Genomic DNA, 16647 nt, shown 5'->3' on the forward strand with positions numbered 1-16647 from the left:
GATAAATGTCAGTATACCACCTGGAACGTTCATCATGTCAAAAAGATCTCAGGAGAAGAGCTGGTTGCCCGTGGGAGGATTTCACCAAATCAGTTTGCCCGAGCTAACGCAGCCAGACTGAGTGTTACAGCGGACTGTTCTCTGGTTATAAAGAAAGTCACAGCTGAGGATGTTGGTTGTTACATTTGTCAACAGTTTAAATCAGGACGACAAAAAGGCTCAGACGCTTGGGTTTATCTGTCTCTTCTAAAGAGTGAGTATTTCCATTATAACCTGTTCAGCTCAAACTAACTGGAACAGTAAAGTGAACATTATTGTAGTGATCACAGTAATGTAGTTAATTTTCCTTTTTCACTGTCTTCCTCTCCCAATCTCTCCATCTTCTCCAGTGACTGAACAGCAGCAGAACCATCAGCTGAAGTTGCAGTGCTCTGTGTCCACATTTGGACCGTGTCTACAGACGGTGACGTGGCTGTGTGGGGAGGAAAGGTTGGATCAAAGTTCCAGTGACATTCAAATATCAGCGTCTCCCTGCGACACCACTGTGACCCTTCAGAAGAATCACTGTGACAAAGAGAGACTGAAGTGTCAAGTTTCTGATGGCACAGGAAAAGTGCAGACGTTTGACTTCACCCCTCTGTCCTCAGGTGAGCAACCTAGGATGATTTTTTAAAAGTATTGCAATTTTGATGTGAAATCTAATTATATGGAAATTTCAGATATTTGTTTCACAGATGTTCCCAGAGTAACTAGGCCTATGTAAAAGATCATTCCATTTTTCATTTCTTGCTTATGATAAATATGAGCACTGATCCTGTATTATTTTGGGTTTTGTTATTTTATTTGTCCCGGTGAAACAGCTACAGCACCGGCAATATCAACAACAACAACAACAACAACAACAACTTTGAAAATACCAGAGAAGACTAACAACACAGGTACTGACTTTCTTCCATATTTCCACAGTCCAGCCTCTCTCTCTGTTTCTCTCCTGCTCTGTTGCTCAGATTTGGTGGTAGAATTTGTGTTTGCTCTGATATTTGGCTGTGAGAGGGAAAATTCTCTGAACTAACCAGCGTCAGTCAAAATAATTCAAAAGTAGGAAAGATGGGAAAGATGGGACACAAATTTCCTCAGAGAGAATTTCATAGTTTTTTTTTTTTTTTCTTATTTTTTCTTTTTCTTTGGCTGATGCAGTTTGCTTTGTTTAATTAGTAAATGTTTGATTAGTCAAAAACTACTACAAAGGATGATACAAATCTGTATTTTAGAACCTCTGTGGCATTCAATTGATTTTGCTTTCCAACCAAAAATGAAAGAACGAAAGCAAGAGAAGAAAAGAAAAAGAAAAAAAGAAACCATCACTTTTCCTCTCAAAATGCACTTAGCATCATGTGTCTGTATGAAAACAGGGCTCTGAGTCAAAACCACTGAAAATGGAGTTACAGGTTTTTCATATAACAAAATGTTTCTTGAAGAGGTAAAAACCAAATGAACTGGAGCTGCTGTGTGGACATGACACTGATCACATGTGGGAACAATATTTTTCTCTTTTACATGTAAAGCATATTACATTTTCCATTCGAAAGAATTGCTATTTAAACAGCAGCCCAGCCATGTTTCTATTTTGATTCAGTTCAATATACTTTATTTTTTCTCATCATTTTCTCCACAGCAGTCACTGGACAAGATGCCCCCTCCTTCTATGTCAGAGATGGAGCTGAAGTCTCTCTGCCTTGTGGCAGTTTGATACCCAGTCAGGATAAATGTCAGTATACCTACTGGAACGTTCATCACGTCAACAAGATCTCAGCAGAAGAGCTGGTTGCCCATGGGAAGATTTCACCAAATGAGTTTGCCCAAGCTAACGCAGCCAGACTGAGTGTTACAGCGGACTGTTCTCTGGTTATAAAGAAAGTCACAGCTGAGGATTTTGGACGTTACGACTGTCAACAGTTTAAATCAGGACAACAACAAGGTTCATATGCTGTGGTTGATCTGTTTCTTATACAGAGTGAGTATTTCCATTATAACCTGTTCAGCTCAAACTAATCAGAACATGTAAACATTGTAATAGTGATTACAGTAATATAGTTGATTTTCCCCTGTCACTGTCTTCCTCTCCCAATCTCTCCATCTTCTCCAGTGACCAGAGGTCGCGCTACACTTTTTCGTCGTCTGTCATTTTGACTGACAGGGTCGTAAAAATCCCGTCATAATCTATTTTTACCAGTCACTTTAATTTTTTAAATGATAAGGACATATTCAATAGCATTTCATTTTCATTCATTTTTAATTAATATTCAGTCCAAAGTTAGCTGAACAGAAAATCCAAACCATATCTTTTTAAAGAAACTTCTGCCACTCAACTGCCGCGACGTTTTGAATGCGGCAAATTTCATCATATAACATATATACATTATTTGAAATATTAACTATCTTGTAACTATCTATTGCCATTCCAAGCCCATCGCCATTTATTCTTATTAACCCTGCAATTAAACTAAATCCGCCTTGATTTATTTTGCTTTCTATGGTTGTAGAATTGTCAGAATTGTGCAATGACTGAGTGATTTCGCACACCATCGGAAAGCTCCGGTTCTCTGCTCTCAGAAACCGTCTCATTTTTTTTCGGTCGCACCATTGGTTCAGAACTCTTCTGTGATTGGACGGTTGAAGTGTCAGTAGTCCTAAGGAGTTACCGTAATGGCACTGTATATAGGCGCAAAGCTCCGTTTTCCGGTTTTAGACGTTTTTTTTTTAAGTTTCTGTGTGTCATAAACGGTCTAGGAGATAAAGATATGTAGAGTAGGCATGCCGAATCCTGTCGGCGCCGACATCATCGGTTTAAGAGACATTCTTGCTGTCTTCCCCGGGCTTCATTAACCTGCGGTCCATCCTGTGGGCTGCAGTGCGTCACTGAAGGCTAACGAGGCTCACTTTGGACGGTACATGGAGCGCCTCACTGTCAACACCCAAGTCCCGCCCCCGCCCTACTTCTGATTGGCTAGGAGGCCTATTGTTAGTGTGGTTGAGAACGAAAGCTGCACTTCTATTGGATCCAGAGATATGTCTGTTAGATAAAGCTGGGCGAACCCAGATTTTTTTTTCGCAGTCACACCGGTAAGCCGGAGAACTGGCACTGCACCGGACTGCTATCAGCTCTGTCATTGCCACCAAGTGGTCAGGGGTGTGAACTGCAATCTGTCAAAATGACAGATGGCCTTCAGATTTTTCCGTCACCGTTTAAAAAAAACCGTCAATGACGGAAAATATTGGGTTAACGCGACCTCTGCCAGTGACTGAACAGCAGCAGAACCATCAGCTGAAGTTGCAGTGCTGTGTCCACATTTGAACAGTGTGAACAGATAGTGACGTGGCTGTGTGGGGAGGAAAGGTTGGATCAAAGTTCCAGTGACATTCAAATATCAGCGTCTCCCTGCAACACCACTGTGACCCTTCAGAAGAATCACTGTGACAAAGAGAGACTGAAGTGTCAAGTTTCTGATGGCACAGGAAAAGTGCAGACGTTTGACTTCAACCCTCTGTCCTCAGGTGAGGAAACTCTGACAATATGGTGAATTTTTAAAACTTTAGCAATTTTGATTTGAAGTCTAATGAGATTCTTTCATCAGCCATTATGTTGGGTTTTTTTGTTTTATTCTTCCTGGTGAGACAGGACCAACATCAACAACTACAATATCAACATCAACATCAACATCAACATCAACAACTTTCAAAATACCAGAGAAGACAAAGGACACAGGTACAGAGAGAATTAAATGAATTAAAATCTGTTTTTTTTTTTTTTTATTTATTTATTTTTTTTTATTTTATATTCTCTGATGCTATGGACATCCTACTCCAACATATGTCATCAACACAGCTCCCATGAAAGGTAGTATAACACTGATCACAAAACTATTTTTCCCCTTCATTTTTAAATACTGTTTGGATAAAGAATATTTCTAAATAGGTTCCTTGAAGTTCTTGTGGTTCAGTTCCACATTACAGTTACAGGTTTCAGTGTAAGTGTTTTTTTAGTGTTTGGTGCTATTCTGCTCAGCTGCCTGAATGTTTTTAACTTTTTCAATTTCTCTGAAGCTTCATTCATCGCAGCGGGTGTGGTTTCAGCAGCTCTTTTAATAATTGTGGCTGTGCTCATCGTATACGGTAAGAGATGATGAAAAGTTTATTACATTCATAAACACACACTGTCTTTGTGGAAGCTGACCTCGAATATCCCTTCTTTGTTTCAGGGAACAAAGCAGCAACAGAGGACAATGTGGTGAGTTTTAAAATGTTCTTTAATCATGACTTTAGGTCTACACAGCTTCAGCAACATAGATATGCTGTATTTGTGGTTTTCTGTCACTGCAACTGGGATTTTTTTTTTTTAATGAGAGGAGCAGAAAATGATGAAGATGAAGCTTTATCAATCCTCAAGTTGTTACAGCAGCAAAAGTAAAGGGAATCCTTTTATCCTTTTATGCAGCTTTGATCCTTTTGTTCACACAAAAAAGCAACATAGGCCAAAACATAGGTCAAAAGTTTGGACACACATTCTCATTTAATGTTTTTTCTTTATTTTCATGACTATTTGCATTGTAGATTCTCACTGAAGGCATCAAAACTATGAATGAACACATATGGAATTATGTAGTAAACAAAAAAATGTGAAATAACTCAAAACATGTTTTATATTTTAGATTCTTCAAAATAGCCACCCTTTGCTCTGATTACTACTTTGCACACTCTTGGCATTCTCTCGATGAGCTTCATGTGGTAGTCACCTGAAATGGTTTTCCAACAGTCTTGAAGGAGATGATTCCAGGCCTGGCTGCTGCTCCGTCTCACCAGTGCCCATAACAGGCACTGTGCGTTGCTCCACTTGCGTCCTCAAGCAGCCCATCTTGGTCTGGTGGATTTTTAGACCTCCTGGGTTCTTGCAAACCTTGCCGCATCTGCAGACAGCACTCATAGTCATAAGTCCGTTCGCTTGGGTTATTTCCAGAGTATCAATCCATGAAAAATGAAGAGTAATAAATGAGTGAGTATGAATAAATTAAAAACAATTAAATTAAAAACAATAAAACAATACAGGCAACATAAATATGTATTAAAAAGTAAAAATGAAATTATTTAACAAGCAACTAAAAACAATAAAACAATAGAAGCAGCATAAAAGAGTGGAAATAGAATCAGATAAATAAACATGGAATTTATTTTTTCTGAATTATCATCCCACTGGTAGATTTGTTTTACCTTGTCTTTCTTGAGGGAGACAGGCTGACAGACAAATTAACTCACTGGGATGGAAGCATAAACTCTTTGGAAGAGGAAATACCTAAAATAATAATAAAAATAATAATAATAATAAAAAAAAAATAAAAAAAGATTAGAATAAAATAGAATAGCAGAGCCAGTCACTTCTGACCCATCATCAGAATCAGAATCAGAAAAAACTTCATTTATCATGTAGTTTTCACCATGCGGGCTGATCTCACCTATGCCTCCACCAGTCACTCTGAAAAATTTTGGGCTTTCTTTTTTTTCTTTTTTTCTTTTTTTTTTTAAGGATGGTCATACTAAGTTGCAATTTGAAGACATCACTTTGGGATCTGATAATTTCCCATGAAAATTTTGGCATTATTGACATAATAGACTACTTAAAATGAAGGGATAAATATTATTAAAAATGATAAAATGTGATTATGCAACAAACAAAACAAACAAACAAACAAACAAAAACATTCACTGCAGCTGTACCTGAGAGTTTCAGCCCATAGAGGGAAGTGTAACACTAATTTTCTGCCTTATGGGATTTCATGTTGATTTGCTGTTCAGGTTTTTCAGCTGGAACTGATGCTGCTGTTTTGTCTCCTGTTCTGTTCTGTTGTGCTTTTCGTTGCACTGTCATGTCGCGTCGTGTTGTCTGTTTGCTGTGCTGCCTTATTTTGCTCCACAGGTCTGGTGTGCTGATGATGGTGACGGTGTGATGACCTATGTCACCTTGAGACCGTCCTCTGCCTCCGCTGTAGCCTCCGCTGATCTCAACCTCTATGCACAGCAGATATCTGTTGTTTTATATAACCGACTTTATTCAGTGAAGCCTTCAGATGAACAACCATGAGCTCATTTTAAGTCTAAAGTTTTCAAATCAGGATGTGTCTCAATATCATCATGTAAAAGAGTGGTGTTTGGCAATATGGACAAAATAAAACTTGATAACTTCAGTATAATACGTCTGTATCAATACTGTGACAACACTGTAGGGATGACTATTGTTGCTTTCATATAATATTTACACCATGATAATTTAATAATTATTAGTAATGTGGATGTGATGATCAAGTCATGAGAAGCAAAAAAAAAAAAAAAAAAAAAAAACAGAACAGCTACAACAGTTTAGCAAATTCAGAAAGAACAGCAATTACATCATACTGAGATATTACCATATCCAAAATCCCTAGCCTCATTTCACAATATCAATATAATATCCAACATTGCCCAGCCCTAAGCCAGTGCAGCATCTCAGCAACAGTTTCTCCGACTGACCTGCTGCTGATGTTGGTTATTTGCTGGATTTGCAAACTTGTGTTGAAAGATGTTCTCCCAGCTGTACTGAAGACTGCAATGAAGGAACTGCTGGCAGAGTGTGTGGATTACGCCATCTAGTGTCCCCTTTGTGAGGTGGAACCACAGTCATATCATCTCTTTCAGCACCATGGACAGCTCAGAGAATGAGAGAGTGAGAAGGAGAGCGAATTGAAACGGGTTAAACTTAGATAATATGGTAGAAAAAGTAGAATTAGCAGATAAAGAGTATAAGTACAACAATTAAAAACTAATTTGAGAAGTACTTGTTACTAATATGAAGTTACTTTTTCCGTTTTTGTGTTTCCTGTATGGCTTTACTACCTGCTGCTAAGACATTTACATGCAAGCTAATGTAATTTATCATTTTTATTTGATTTAGGCATGATCAAGAACTACAATTCTCCACAATTCTCTAATTCTTTGCCCCACTTCTCTAGCACATGCAGCACTCATTCCTCTCCAGGAGGGGGTGCTGTGGATCAAGAAAATGACGATTGATTGAAAATTCTGTAGACAACTTGAAAAGCATGAGAAAAAAATGGGATTATATCATTCAACTGACTTTTACCTTGTTTGAAGAAAAACAAGATATTAACACTGTATTTGAGATTAAATGAGTTGTTGAGAGTTGAGATGGATTTTTTTCTAGAGCTGCTCTCTGAGGCTGATGTGCCTCTCGTCTCCTTCCTTGTAATGCTATTGACTGGCTGTATTTGCCGTCTCTGTGTGGTTCAGATGCTGATGCTCTCATCATGAGAAGGACAAAGCAGCAGACCTCTGCTCACTGCTGAGCCAACGTTCTCACCAAAACACTTCCTGTGCCTTTCAGCAAAAATGACTCCAAAGCTGCAATGAGGAACTAAAACCTCTCAGAGTGCTAAGATGTCATCATACCTGTAGATATTTTTAATCACAGTGTAGTTGTATTTTCACTGTGGGCATCAAGAGACAAAGTGTTGTTGGTGAGTAGTGAGACTCTTCACTTCTAAAACTTCATCAACTCATTAAATCTTATGAAATCATAGACTCACAGTCAGTACGTACTGAGTCAAAGATAAATCTGCTGTGTTTCTCTACTGTTTTTACATCTTTTGTGCCTCCCCTCACTTGGATGAGTTTAATCAGAAATTTATTGTGTTATTTAAGTGAGTAGCGGGAATCACTTCCTTATCTGGAAATGCTGAAATCAGTGTGTGACAGTGGTTTAACAGACACATTCATCTGTCTTCAAAGGAAAGACAGTACACAGAAGTTGATGATTCAGCATGTCAAGAGGGATGGTTTCACCAAAAAGCTGTTTTTTTTTTTTTTTTTTTTGTTCTGTTTTTTGGTAACACAAGACAGGCCTCTATTCTTATCCCCAGCTATGACGTCTCTATCACACATAGCTCAGTGGTGACTCTGACACACTGATGATGAAATGCAAGCTACAATCCCTGATGTTTCATGTTGGTGTCCAGTTTCTGCTTTTGTTTGCGGGAATGTGAGCAGCTTTTTTTGGCTCCTTTGAGATCTGATGTATTTTGCTTTCTAAATGTTGGTTTGTACCGGGTCTAGTTTTGAAATCATCTATTATCTAACTTCTCCTTCTTCTTGTCAGCTGTTAATTGTTTATACCAAAAGTGCCACGGTGCTACATTGTTACATAGCAATCAAAAGCTCCACTGAAACTGTTTATAACTCCAGTAAGCTAAATGTTTTGTTCAGGTTTTAGTGAGAAGTTTAATAATGGCAGCTTACATTGTCCCTTACACAATGTCAGTGTGGAGATGCTAACAGCTTAGCCACTGCAGCTAACACCCTTGACCAGAGCAAGCAGCACTTCTTGTATATACACAAATTAGACCCAAAAACCAACTGCATGATGTTACACTGCTAACTTTATGCTGCTGTTTAACATGTTGAGAGGCTGATAGCAGAATCACACGTCCTGATCACCATCACCTCTTCATCTCCTCTCTTTAGCCTGCCGTTGTACAAAACTTCTCTGAAATACAGATTAGAAATAAAGAAGATCAGATAGATGCACAACATTTAGCTTGTTTGCAAGACTGTGTGTGTGTGTGTGTGTTTTGGTTGTATATATACCTGTATTAACACTGGTTGTGCATTAGCCTACATATCTTGTGTGCATTGGGGAAATATGTGTGTCTGAAATAATATATATCTACATCTATATTTTGAAAATAGGTGAACCATCACCTCATTATTGCAAGAGAAGACAAACTCTGTCCCCGCTGACTTGCCATAGAAATTTGCCTTAAAGTGAAAATGATTTAAATGTTTTGGCTCATCCTCAGCTCGCCTGCCCTTGTTGCTGGGTGTGAGGCCTTCACACAACATTTCCTGCTTGTCTCAAATGTTAAGATAGAAGCAGAAATGACTTTTTCAGCTTGTGGCTCTCCAGTGGAGGAGTTCACCTCATTACTTCCTTCAGCAGAGCTTCCTCCTCTAATCACCACAATGAAAAAAAAGCAGCTCTTCTCCTTTCTATTTTTTTTGTTTTTTTACATTTCATGTTACTTTTCTACTTTACATGATGACGTACTATACTTTCAGTAGGAACTGAAACCTGTTCTTCTGCTGTCACTGTAAGTCACAGCCAGTACGTACATAGTAAAAGATTTTAGGAGTTCAGCTCATCACTCCCTTCAGCACAGGAGGGTCTGAGTCTGTCCACATCTCTGTGGTTGATCATTTCTGAAAACAGATCAGCAGCTCCTGTCAGCCTCTCTACACTGAACCACAGCTTCCTCCTCTACTCACCACAATGAAAATAACACACAAAGTCAAGGAAAAAAAAAAAGAAATAGAAGCTGCTATGAGGAAATGACAGCCCACTAATGACAGGAAGAATATCTGTATGTTTAAGAAGTTTTAGTCCGAGAGGTTTTGACAGTTAACAGTGAGAGAGCAAGAGGGAGAGGAAGGCACAACGGCCGAGTTCAGACGGACTAAAATGTCTTTGTTTCTGTTACTCCTGTTTCCCTTCACAGGTGAGGCTGCATTATGTATTCTAAATTACAGATACACGGTAAAACTTCACTTCACTGAGAACACTACTTTTAATTCTTCTTGTAATGAATTTAAGTTCAACTATGCCATCTTTCCAGGACTCATTTGCAAATTTACTGTATTTTGTTTCTGTGAGGTATATGAATGGTAACTATGGATATCTTCTAAATATTCTGTTTATATCTTTTTATTTTTTTATGTTCAGTGTCTGCCATTGTATTTGTAGTTGCATGTCTGCTCTATGAAGTAAAAAAAAAAAAAAAATCTTGTATATGATATGTGTTAATGTGTGTTAATAAAACTAATGTTTCTTACCGGTCATATTCCTATTTTTGTTCAGTTTTAGTTTTCATAAAATTTCTCCCCAGCAGTCACTGGACAAGTTGCCCCCTCCTTCTATGTCAGAGATGGAGCTGTAGTCTCTCTGCCTTGTGGCAGTTTGATACCCAGTCGGGATAAATGTCAGTATACCACCTGGTACGTTTATCATGTCAACAAGAGATCAGCAGAAGAGCTGGTTGCCCATGGGAAGATTTCACCAAATCAGTTTGCCCGAGCTAACGCAGCCAGACTGAGTGTTACAGCGAACTGTTCTCTGGTTATAAAGAAAGTCACAGCTGAAGATGTTGGTATTTACCTCTGTCGACAATTTAAATCTGGACATCAACAAGGTCCAGATGCTGTGGTTTATCTGTCTCTTATACAGAGTGAGTATTTCCATTATAACCTGCTCAGCTCAAACTAACTGGAACAGTCAAGTCGTAGTGATTACAGTAATTTAGTTAATTTCCCTCTGTCACTGACTTCCTCTCCCAATCTCTCCATCTTCTCCAGTGACTGAACAGCAGCAGAACTATCAGCTGAAGTTTCAGTGCTCTGTGTCCACATTTGGACCGTGTCTACAGACGGTGAGGTGGCTGTGTGGGGAGGAAAGGTTGGATCAAAGTAAAATATCAGCGTCTCCCTGCGACACCACTGTGACCCTTCAGAAGAATCACTGTGACAAAGAAAGACTGAAGTGTCAAGTTTCTGATCCCACAGGAAAAATGCAGACGTTTGACTTCACCACTCTGACCTCAGGTGAGCAAACTCTGACAATATGATGAATTTTTAAAAGTGTAGCAATTTTGATTTGAAGTCTAATCATATGGAATCCATGCAAAAGATTATTTCATCAATTTTTACATTGGGTTTTGTTGCTTTATTTGTCCTGGTGAGACAGGAACAACACCAGCAACTACAGCTTTAACATCAACAACTTTGAAAATACCAGAGAAGACAAAAGACACAGGCAAAAAAGAGCAACCTGAGCCATAGACTGATCCAGCCCCGCTGCCTAACAGAGAACACAGAAAGAGCACAGAAAATCGTTCCTACCCAGTGCAGTCAGGCTCAACTCTGCTCTTAAAAGATAGTTTTATTTAGTTTTATTTGTTTTATTTATTTTATTTATTTAGTTACTGCCCCACCGATTGCCTATAGTGCCTCAGCCTCTGTGGTCTCCATTGTATTTTACTATTTTACTTCATTGTATTTTATTTATTTTACTATTTATCTACCTATTTATTTTACTGCACTTCTTAGTCTGTTTTTAATGTGGTTTTACTGTATTTATTGTGTTGTGCATGTGTGGCTGTTTTTTCTGCTGCTATGGCACTGCAATTTCCCTGCGGGGATTAATAAAGTTTCTATCTATCTATCTATCTATCTATCTATCTATCTATCTATCTGACTTTGTTCCATATCTCCACTGTCCAGCCTCTCTCTCTGTTTCTCTCCTGCTCTGTTGCTCAGATTTGGTGGTAGAATTTGTGTTTGCTCTGATATTTGGCTGTGAGAGGGAAAATTCTCTGAACTAATCAGCCTCAGTCAAAATAATTCACAAATAGCATCTTTCATCGTAGACTTTGACTAATCTGCATTGTAAAACCTCTGTGGCTTTAACTGACTTTGCTTTTCAACCAAAACAAAAGAAATTACCATCACTGAGCCTCTCAAAAACCTCTTTGTCAAAAAATCTGCATTTCAATATGAAATATAATCATATGAATAAGTCTAATCAATGAATTAAAATCTGTATTTTTTTTTTTTTATTTGATATGCTCGGATGCTATGGACATCCTACTCCAACATATGTCTTCAACACAGCTCCCATGAATGGTAGTATAACACTGATCACAAAAACTATTTCCCCCCCGCCCTCCTTCACTTGTAAATACTGTTTGAAGAAAGAATATTTCTAAATAGGTTCCTTGTAGTTCTTGTGGTTCAGTTCCACATTACAGTTACAGGTTTCAGTGTAAGTGGTTTTTAGTGTTTGGTGCTATTCTGCTCAGCTGCCTGAATGATTTTAACTTTTTCAATCTCTCTCAAGCTCCATTCATCGCAGTGGGTGTGGTTTCAGCAGCTCTTTTAATAACTGTGGCTGTGCTCATCGTATACTGTAAGAGAGCTAAAGGTGAGAACGTACACCAATGAAAAGTTGATCACATTCATAAACACACACTGTCTTCGTGGAAGCTGACCTCGACTATCCCTTTTGTTTTTTTTTCAGGGAACAAAACAGCAACAGAGAACAACGTGGTGAGTTTTAAAATGTTCTTTAATCATGACTTTAGGTCTACACAGCTGCAGCAACATAGCTGTGCTGCATTTGTGGCTTCCTTTCACTGCAACGGGCGTCATTTTTTATGAGAGAAGCAGAAAATAAGATGAAGCTTTATCAATCCTCAAGTTGTTACAGCAGCAAAAGTAAAGGGAATCCTTTTAAGCGTTTGTGTAGCTTCAATCCTTTTGTTCACACAAAAAAGTTACATATAGAGCAGACAAGACATGAAAAAACATCAGAATGGTGATGACAATTTCAGTAAATAATGTAGAGCGTATGGATGGGACACATGGAAAGATTTTGAATTATTTGCAGAAAAAGAGTTACAGTTTCTTAAAAATATATCACTAACAATAATACATTATGTCAAAATTCAATATGTCACAATACAAAAATGTGACAGAATGTATCATGGGCCAAAAAAATGTATTGTGTCAACATTTTATTCTTCTGTTGTAAATCGCCCGTCACCATTTCACAAACTCTCAATTGAAATGATGTTTTCTGTACTTTTTAACGATGATATTGTTAACATTCTAATTAAATTGTTCACATTCTAGAAAGACAGTGTTGTTGCAGAAACAAATCTAAATCTGCACAGCTGGGCCTTGCTGTCTCTGAACTTTGTTCGGTTGCATTGTACCTTTATAAAGAACAGTGAGGCCCAAATCGCACTGTAAGATAGGCATATCGTCCCTCTGTCCCTGTACTGTACATGAATCTGATCAGGATATTCTGAAAAGAAGACATGAGAGTTATGCAGTATGTGTCCCTCTCCTAAAAAAAGAAGAGTTAGATCTGTGAATTTCCCCTGCCAGCGTTCACTTCCCATCAGAGATGATTGTGCTCAGAAATATTTATACACTTATACACTGTATATCTAATTTTAAATGTCCATTAAAGGGAGAAGAAATGCTAGTAGCCTAAAACAAGGAGGAAAAATACACTTTACTGGCATCTAGAGGTTCAAATGTTCACTTTGCCTCAGTGATTTAATGTGTAAAGTGTACTGTGTCTGTCCAGGGTCTGACCTTAATCAGTGATGCTGAAGGAGGAGTGAAGCAGTCTGGACCAGCAGACAGTCAGGACAAGGTGAGATCACACACTGCACTCTCCTCCACTACATCTAGTAGATACTGTGAACACACACCTTCTTACCAACTCAGTCTCATCTTCAGAGATAAAATCTTGTTTTTCGTGTTCTTCTTCTTTTTGACCTTATAAGGACAAAAACCTGTGGGTGACATGAGATGATCCCACTTGTTTCCACAAATTTCTTGAAAGAAGTGTCATTTTCTTTATCCTAGGGACTGGTCTGCTTTGTTCTGCCTAGTTTCAAAATATTTTTACTCGTTCCCAGATGGGAAAAAAAAAACAGCCCCCCCTCCTGTAGAGGAATGGGTACTGCAGGTATTGGAGACAAGGCTTACTTTCAGTGGGATGATTTCATCCTACTGTTTCTGGATTATCATCCCACTGGTAGATTTGTTTTACCTTGCCTGAAGAAAAACAAGATTTACGCACTGAATATGAGGCTACCTCGTAAAAATGGAGACTTTTTTGCAGAGCATTTGCATTTTGTTTGCAGTTGTTTTCCTAAACTTACCTGCATAAAACACATCCTTACTGTGCAAATAAAATAATGATGTTCATCTAATGGCTAAAACCCTGGAGCTGGATTACAACTGAAATCTATTTTTTTTTTTTTTTTTTTTTTTCAAACTTGATTTCATGTAAATCCTCTCATACGTTTTTGAGGGAGATTAATTGACAGACAAATTAACTCATTGGGATGAAAGCATAAACTCCTTGGAAGAGGTAATATGTTAATAAAATAGATATAAATAGAACAGAATAGCAGAGACAGTCACTTCTGACCCATCATCAGAATCAGAATCAGAAAAAAAAAAAAATACTGATCATGTTGTTTTCACCATGCAGGCTGATCCAGATGCTCTTACCTACACCTCCATTACTCACTCTGAGAAGAATGGCAAGACAGCCAGAAAAGCAAAGGTAAACTGTGTGTTTTGTTGTATTTTGTTAAACATTTTTGGGGGTTTCTTTATTGTTTGGAGGCTAGTCAGACTAAGTTGCAATTTGAAGATATCACTTTGGTCTCTGCTTATCTCTCATGAAACCTTGGCATTATAGTTTAGTCTTGACAGACTATTTGAAAATGAAGAGATAAATAATAATAATAATGATAATAAAAAAGCTGTACTTGAGAGTTTCAGCCCATAGAGGGCAGTGTAACACAAATTTTCTGCCTTCTGGGATTTCATGTTGATTTGCTCTTCAGGTTTTTCAGCTGGAACTGATGCTGCTGTTTTGTCTCCTGTTCTGTTCTGTTGTGCTTTTCGTTGCGCTGTCATGTCGTGTGGTGTTGTCTGTTTGCTGTGCTGCCTTATTTTGCTCCACAGGTCCAGTGTACTGATGATGGTGACGGTGTGATGACCTATGCCACTGTGAGACCGTCCGCTGCCTCTGCTGTAGCCTCCGCTGATCTCAACCTCTATGCCACCATCAACAAGCCCGCTAAATAAGACATCACTGCAGATATCTGTTGTTTTATATGACCAGCTTTATTCACTGAAGCCTTCAGATGAATAACAATGAGCCCATTTTAAGTCTAAAGTTTTCAGATCAGGATGTGTCTCGATATTATCATGTAAACCAGTGTTTTTTGGCAATATGGACAAAATAAAATATAACTATACAACATATTTTTTTTAAAAAAATAATTATCTGTAATGTGGATGTGATGACCAAGTCATTAGAAGCAAATATCAGAACAGCTACAACAGCACAGGGCTACTCAAACTGGGGCCCATGCTTCATTTGACCTACTGACCAGAAATGGGCGTGCCTCACCTTACTGGTGTGGGCCTGTCATCGTCGTGCATTTCGTATCCGTCGTATGACAAACTGCAACCCACGCGCCCTTCTCATACACCTCCTGTCCGTGTAGTAAATCATTTGCTTCAGTTTACAACAGTATTGGTCTTTGGTTGCAGAAAAAAAAGAATTTCACCTGTTGTGGAAAGTAAAAACATCATATATCTCTGGCAGTTTTTAAACACAGCTGGTATTCCCAAATTGTTGGGTATCTCTCTCCATTATTGGGCTTTTTTTAATGAGATCATGGCAGGACTGTAGTCTGGTGTCCCACAGCTCTGCACACAGAGAGATCGCCACAATGATGCCGCCCTTTTTTTTTTTTTTTGCAGTTCTGCCGATCACATACACAATGAATGGCTGCGCTGGCTGAGGTCTGCGCCATGTTTGCGCTATGTGAAAGCCCCAGTGCGATGAAAGGAGGACTCAATCATGGCCAATTCCAAACCGAAAAGGAAGATAGAAGTATCACATATCACTGTTCACATTTTGCGAATGAACTGAAGCCTGTTTATTTTATAATGTTCCAAGGGAGCGTGATGTGGCCTAATTTCAGTATGAACCTCTGAGCAAGCTGCCCATTTTGTTCACATTTTGGGAATAAAGCCTCATTTTGTTGTAACTTGATCATTTCATCATTAATCATTGCATACAATCTTTTATTCAGTGAGGGTTGGCCTTGGATGGAAATGTAGCTGTTTTCTGTATGTTTCATTCATTTTTATCAAGTAGCCTGTGACAAAATTATTGTTTAAACGTCCAAAAGAGGACAGACGTTTTTAGCTTGTGGCCCTTGGACACAGCTGAATTGTGCTGCGTGGCCCCTGAGCCATCTTAAGTTGAGTAGCCCTGGTCTAGCTAGTGCGGAAAACTGCATCCTTTTGCTGTAAAGTAATGCAGCCTTCAAGGGAAGAACAGCATTTACATTATATTGAGATATTACCATATCCAAAATCCCTGATTATACCTAGCCTCATTTCACAACATCAATCTAATATCAAGAGCTGTGCTGAAGACTGCAATGAAGGAACCGCTGGCAGAGTGTGTGGATTACACCATCTAGTGTCACCTTTGTGAGGTGGAATCACAGTCATATCATCTCTTTCAGCACCATGGACAGCTCACACCAGGCCTGGAGAGCGAGAAGGAGAGTGAATTGCAACGGCTTAAACTTAGATAATATGGTAGAAAAAGTAGAATTATCAAGTAAAGAGTATAAGTACAACATTGAAAAACTAATGTGAGAAGTATTTGTTACTTATATAAAGTTACTTTTTCCCTCTTTTTGTTTCTTGTATGGCTTTACTACCTGTTGTCTAACCACAAGCACCCCTAGTTCCCACAGCCATTCCTATTAGAAGAGATTATCCTACCTGTATCCAGTGCAGTTTCACTTGCTTCAGGATTTTTACTTATTTATTTTTTATCTGGGAAAAAGCATAAAAAGATGAAACAAGGCAGAGTAAGGCAGGTCAGCCCACTGGGATCAAGAAAATGACACTAGATTCAAGATTCAGATTTGTATC

General features: G+C 38.5%; 1 protein-coding gene across 1 annotated transcript in view; it reads left to right on the forward strand.

The window, feature by feature from the left end:
* The first annotated feature begins 9559 nt into the window (after nucleotides 1–9559).
* The window catches only part of LOC115356599 (uncharacterized), a 69208-nt gene continuing 62120 nt past the window's right edge, over nucleotides 9560–16647 (forward strand). Inside the window, exons 1-5 of the mRNA XM_030047815.1 lie at nucleotides 9560–9596; nucleotides 10450–10695; nucleotides 11888–12073; nucleotides 12170–12198; nucleotides 13247–13315. Of these exons, the coding sequence (XP_029903675.1) occupies nucleotides 9560–9596; nucleotides 10450–10695; nucleotides 11888–12073; nucleotides 12170–12198; nucleotides 13247–13315 (567 nt within the window). The remainder of the gene's footprint in view (nucleotides 9597–10449; nucleotides 10696–11887; nucleotides 12074–12169; nucleotides 12199–13246; nucleotides 13316–16647) is intronic.

Source organism: Myripristis murdjan, chromosome 24, assembly GCF_902150065.1.
Source record: "Myripristis murdjan chromosome 24, fMyrMur1.1, whole genome shotgun sequence".
Taxonomy (NCBI): domain Eukaryota; kingdom Metazoa; phylum Chordata; class Actinopteri; order Holocentriformes; family Holocentridae; genus Myripristis; species Myripristis murdjan.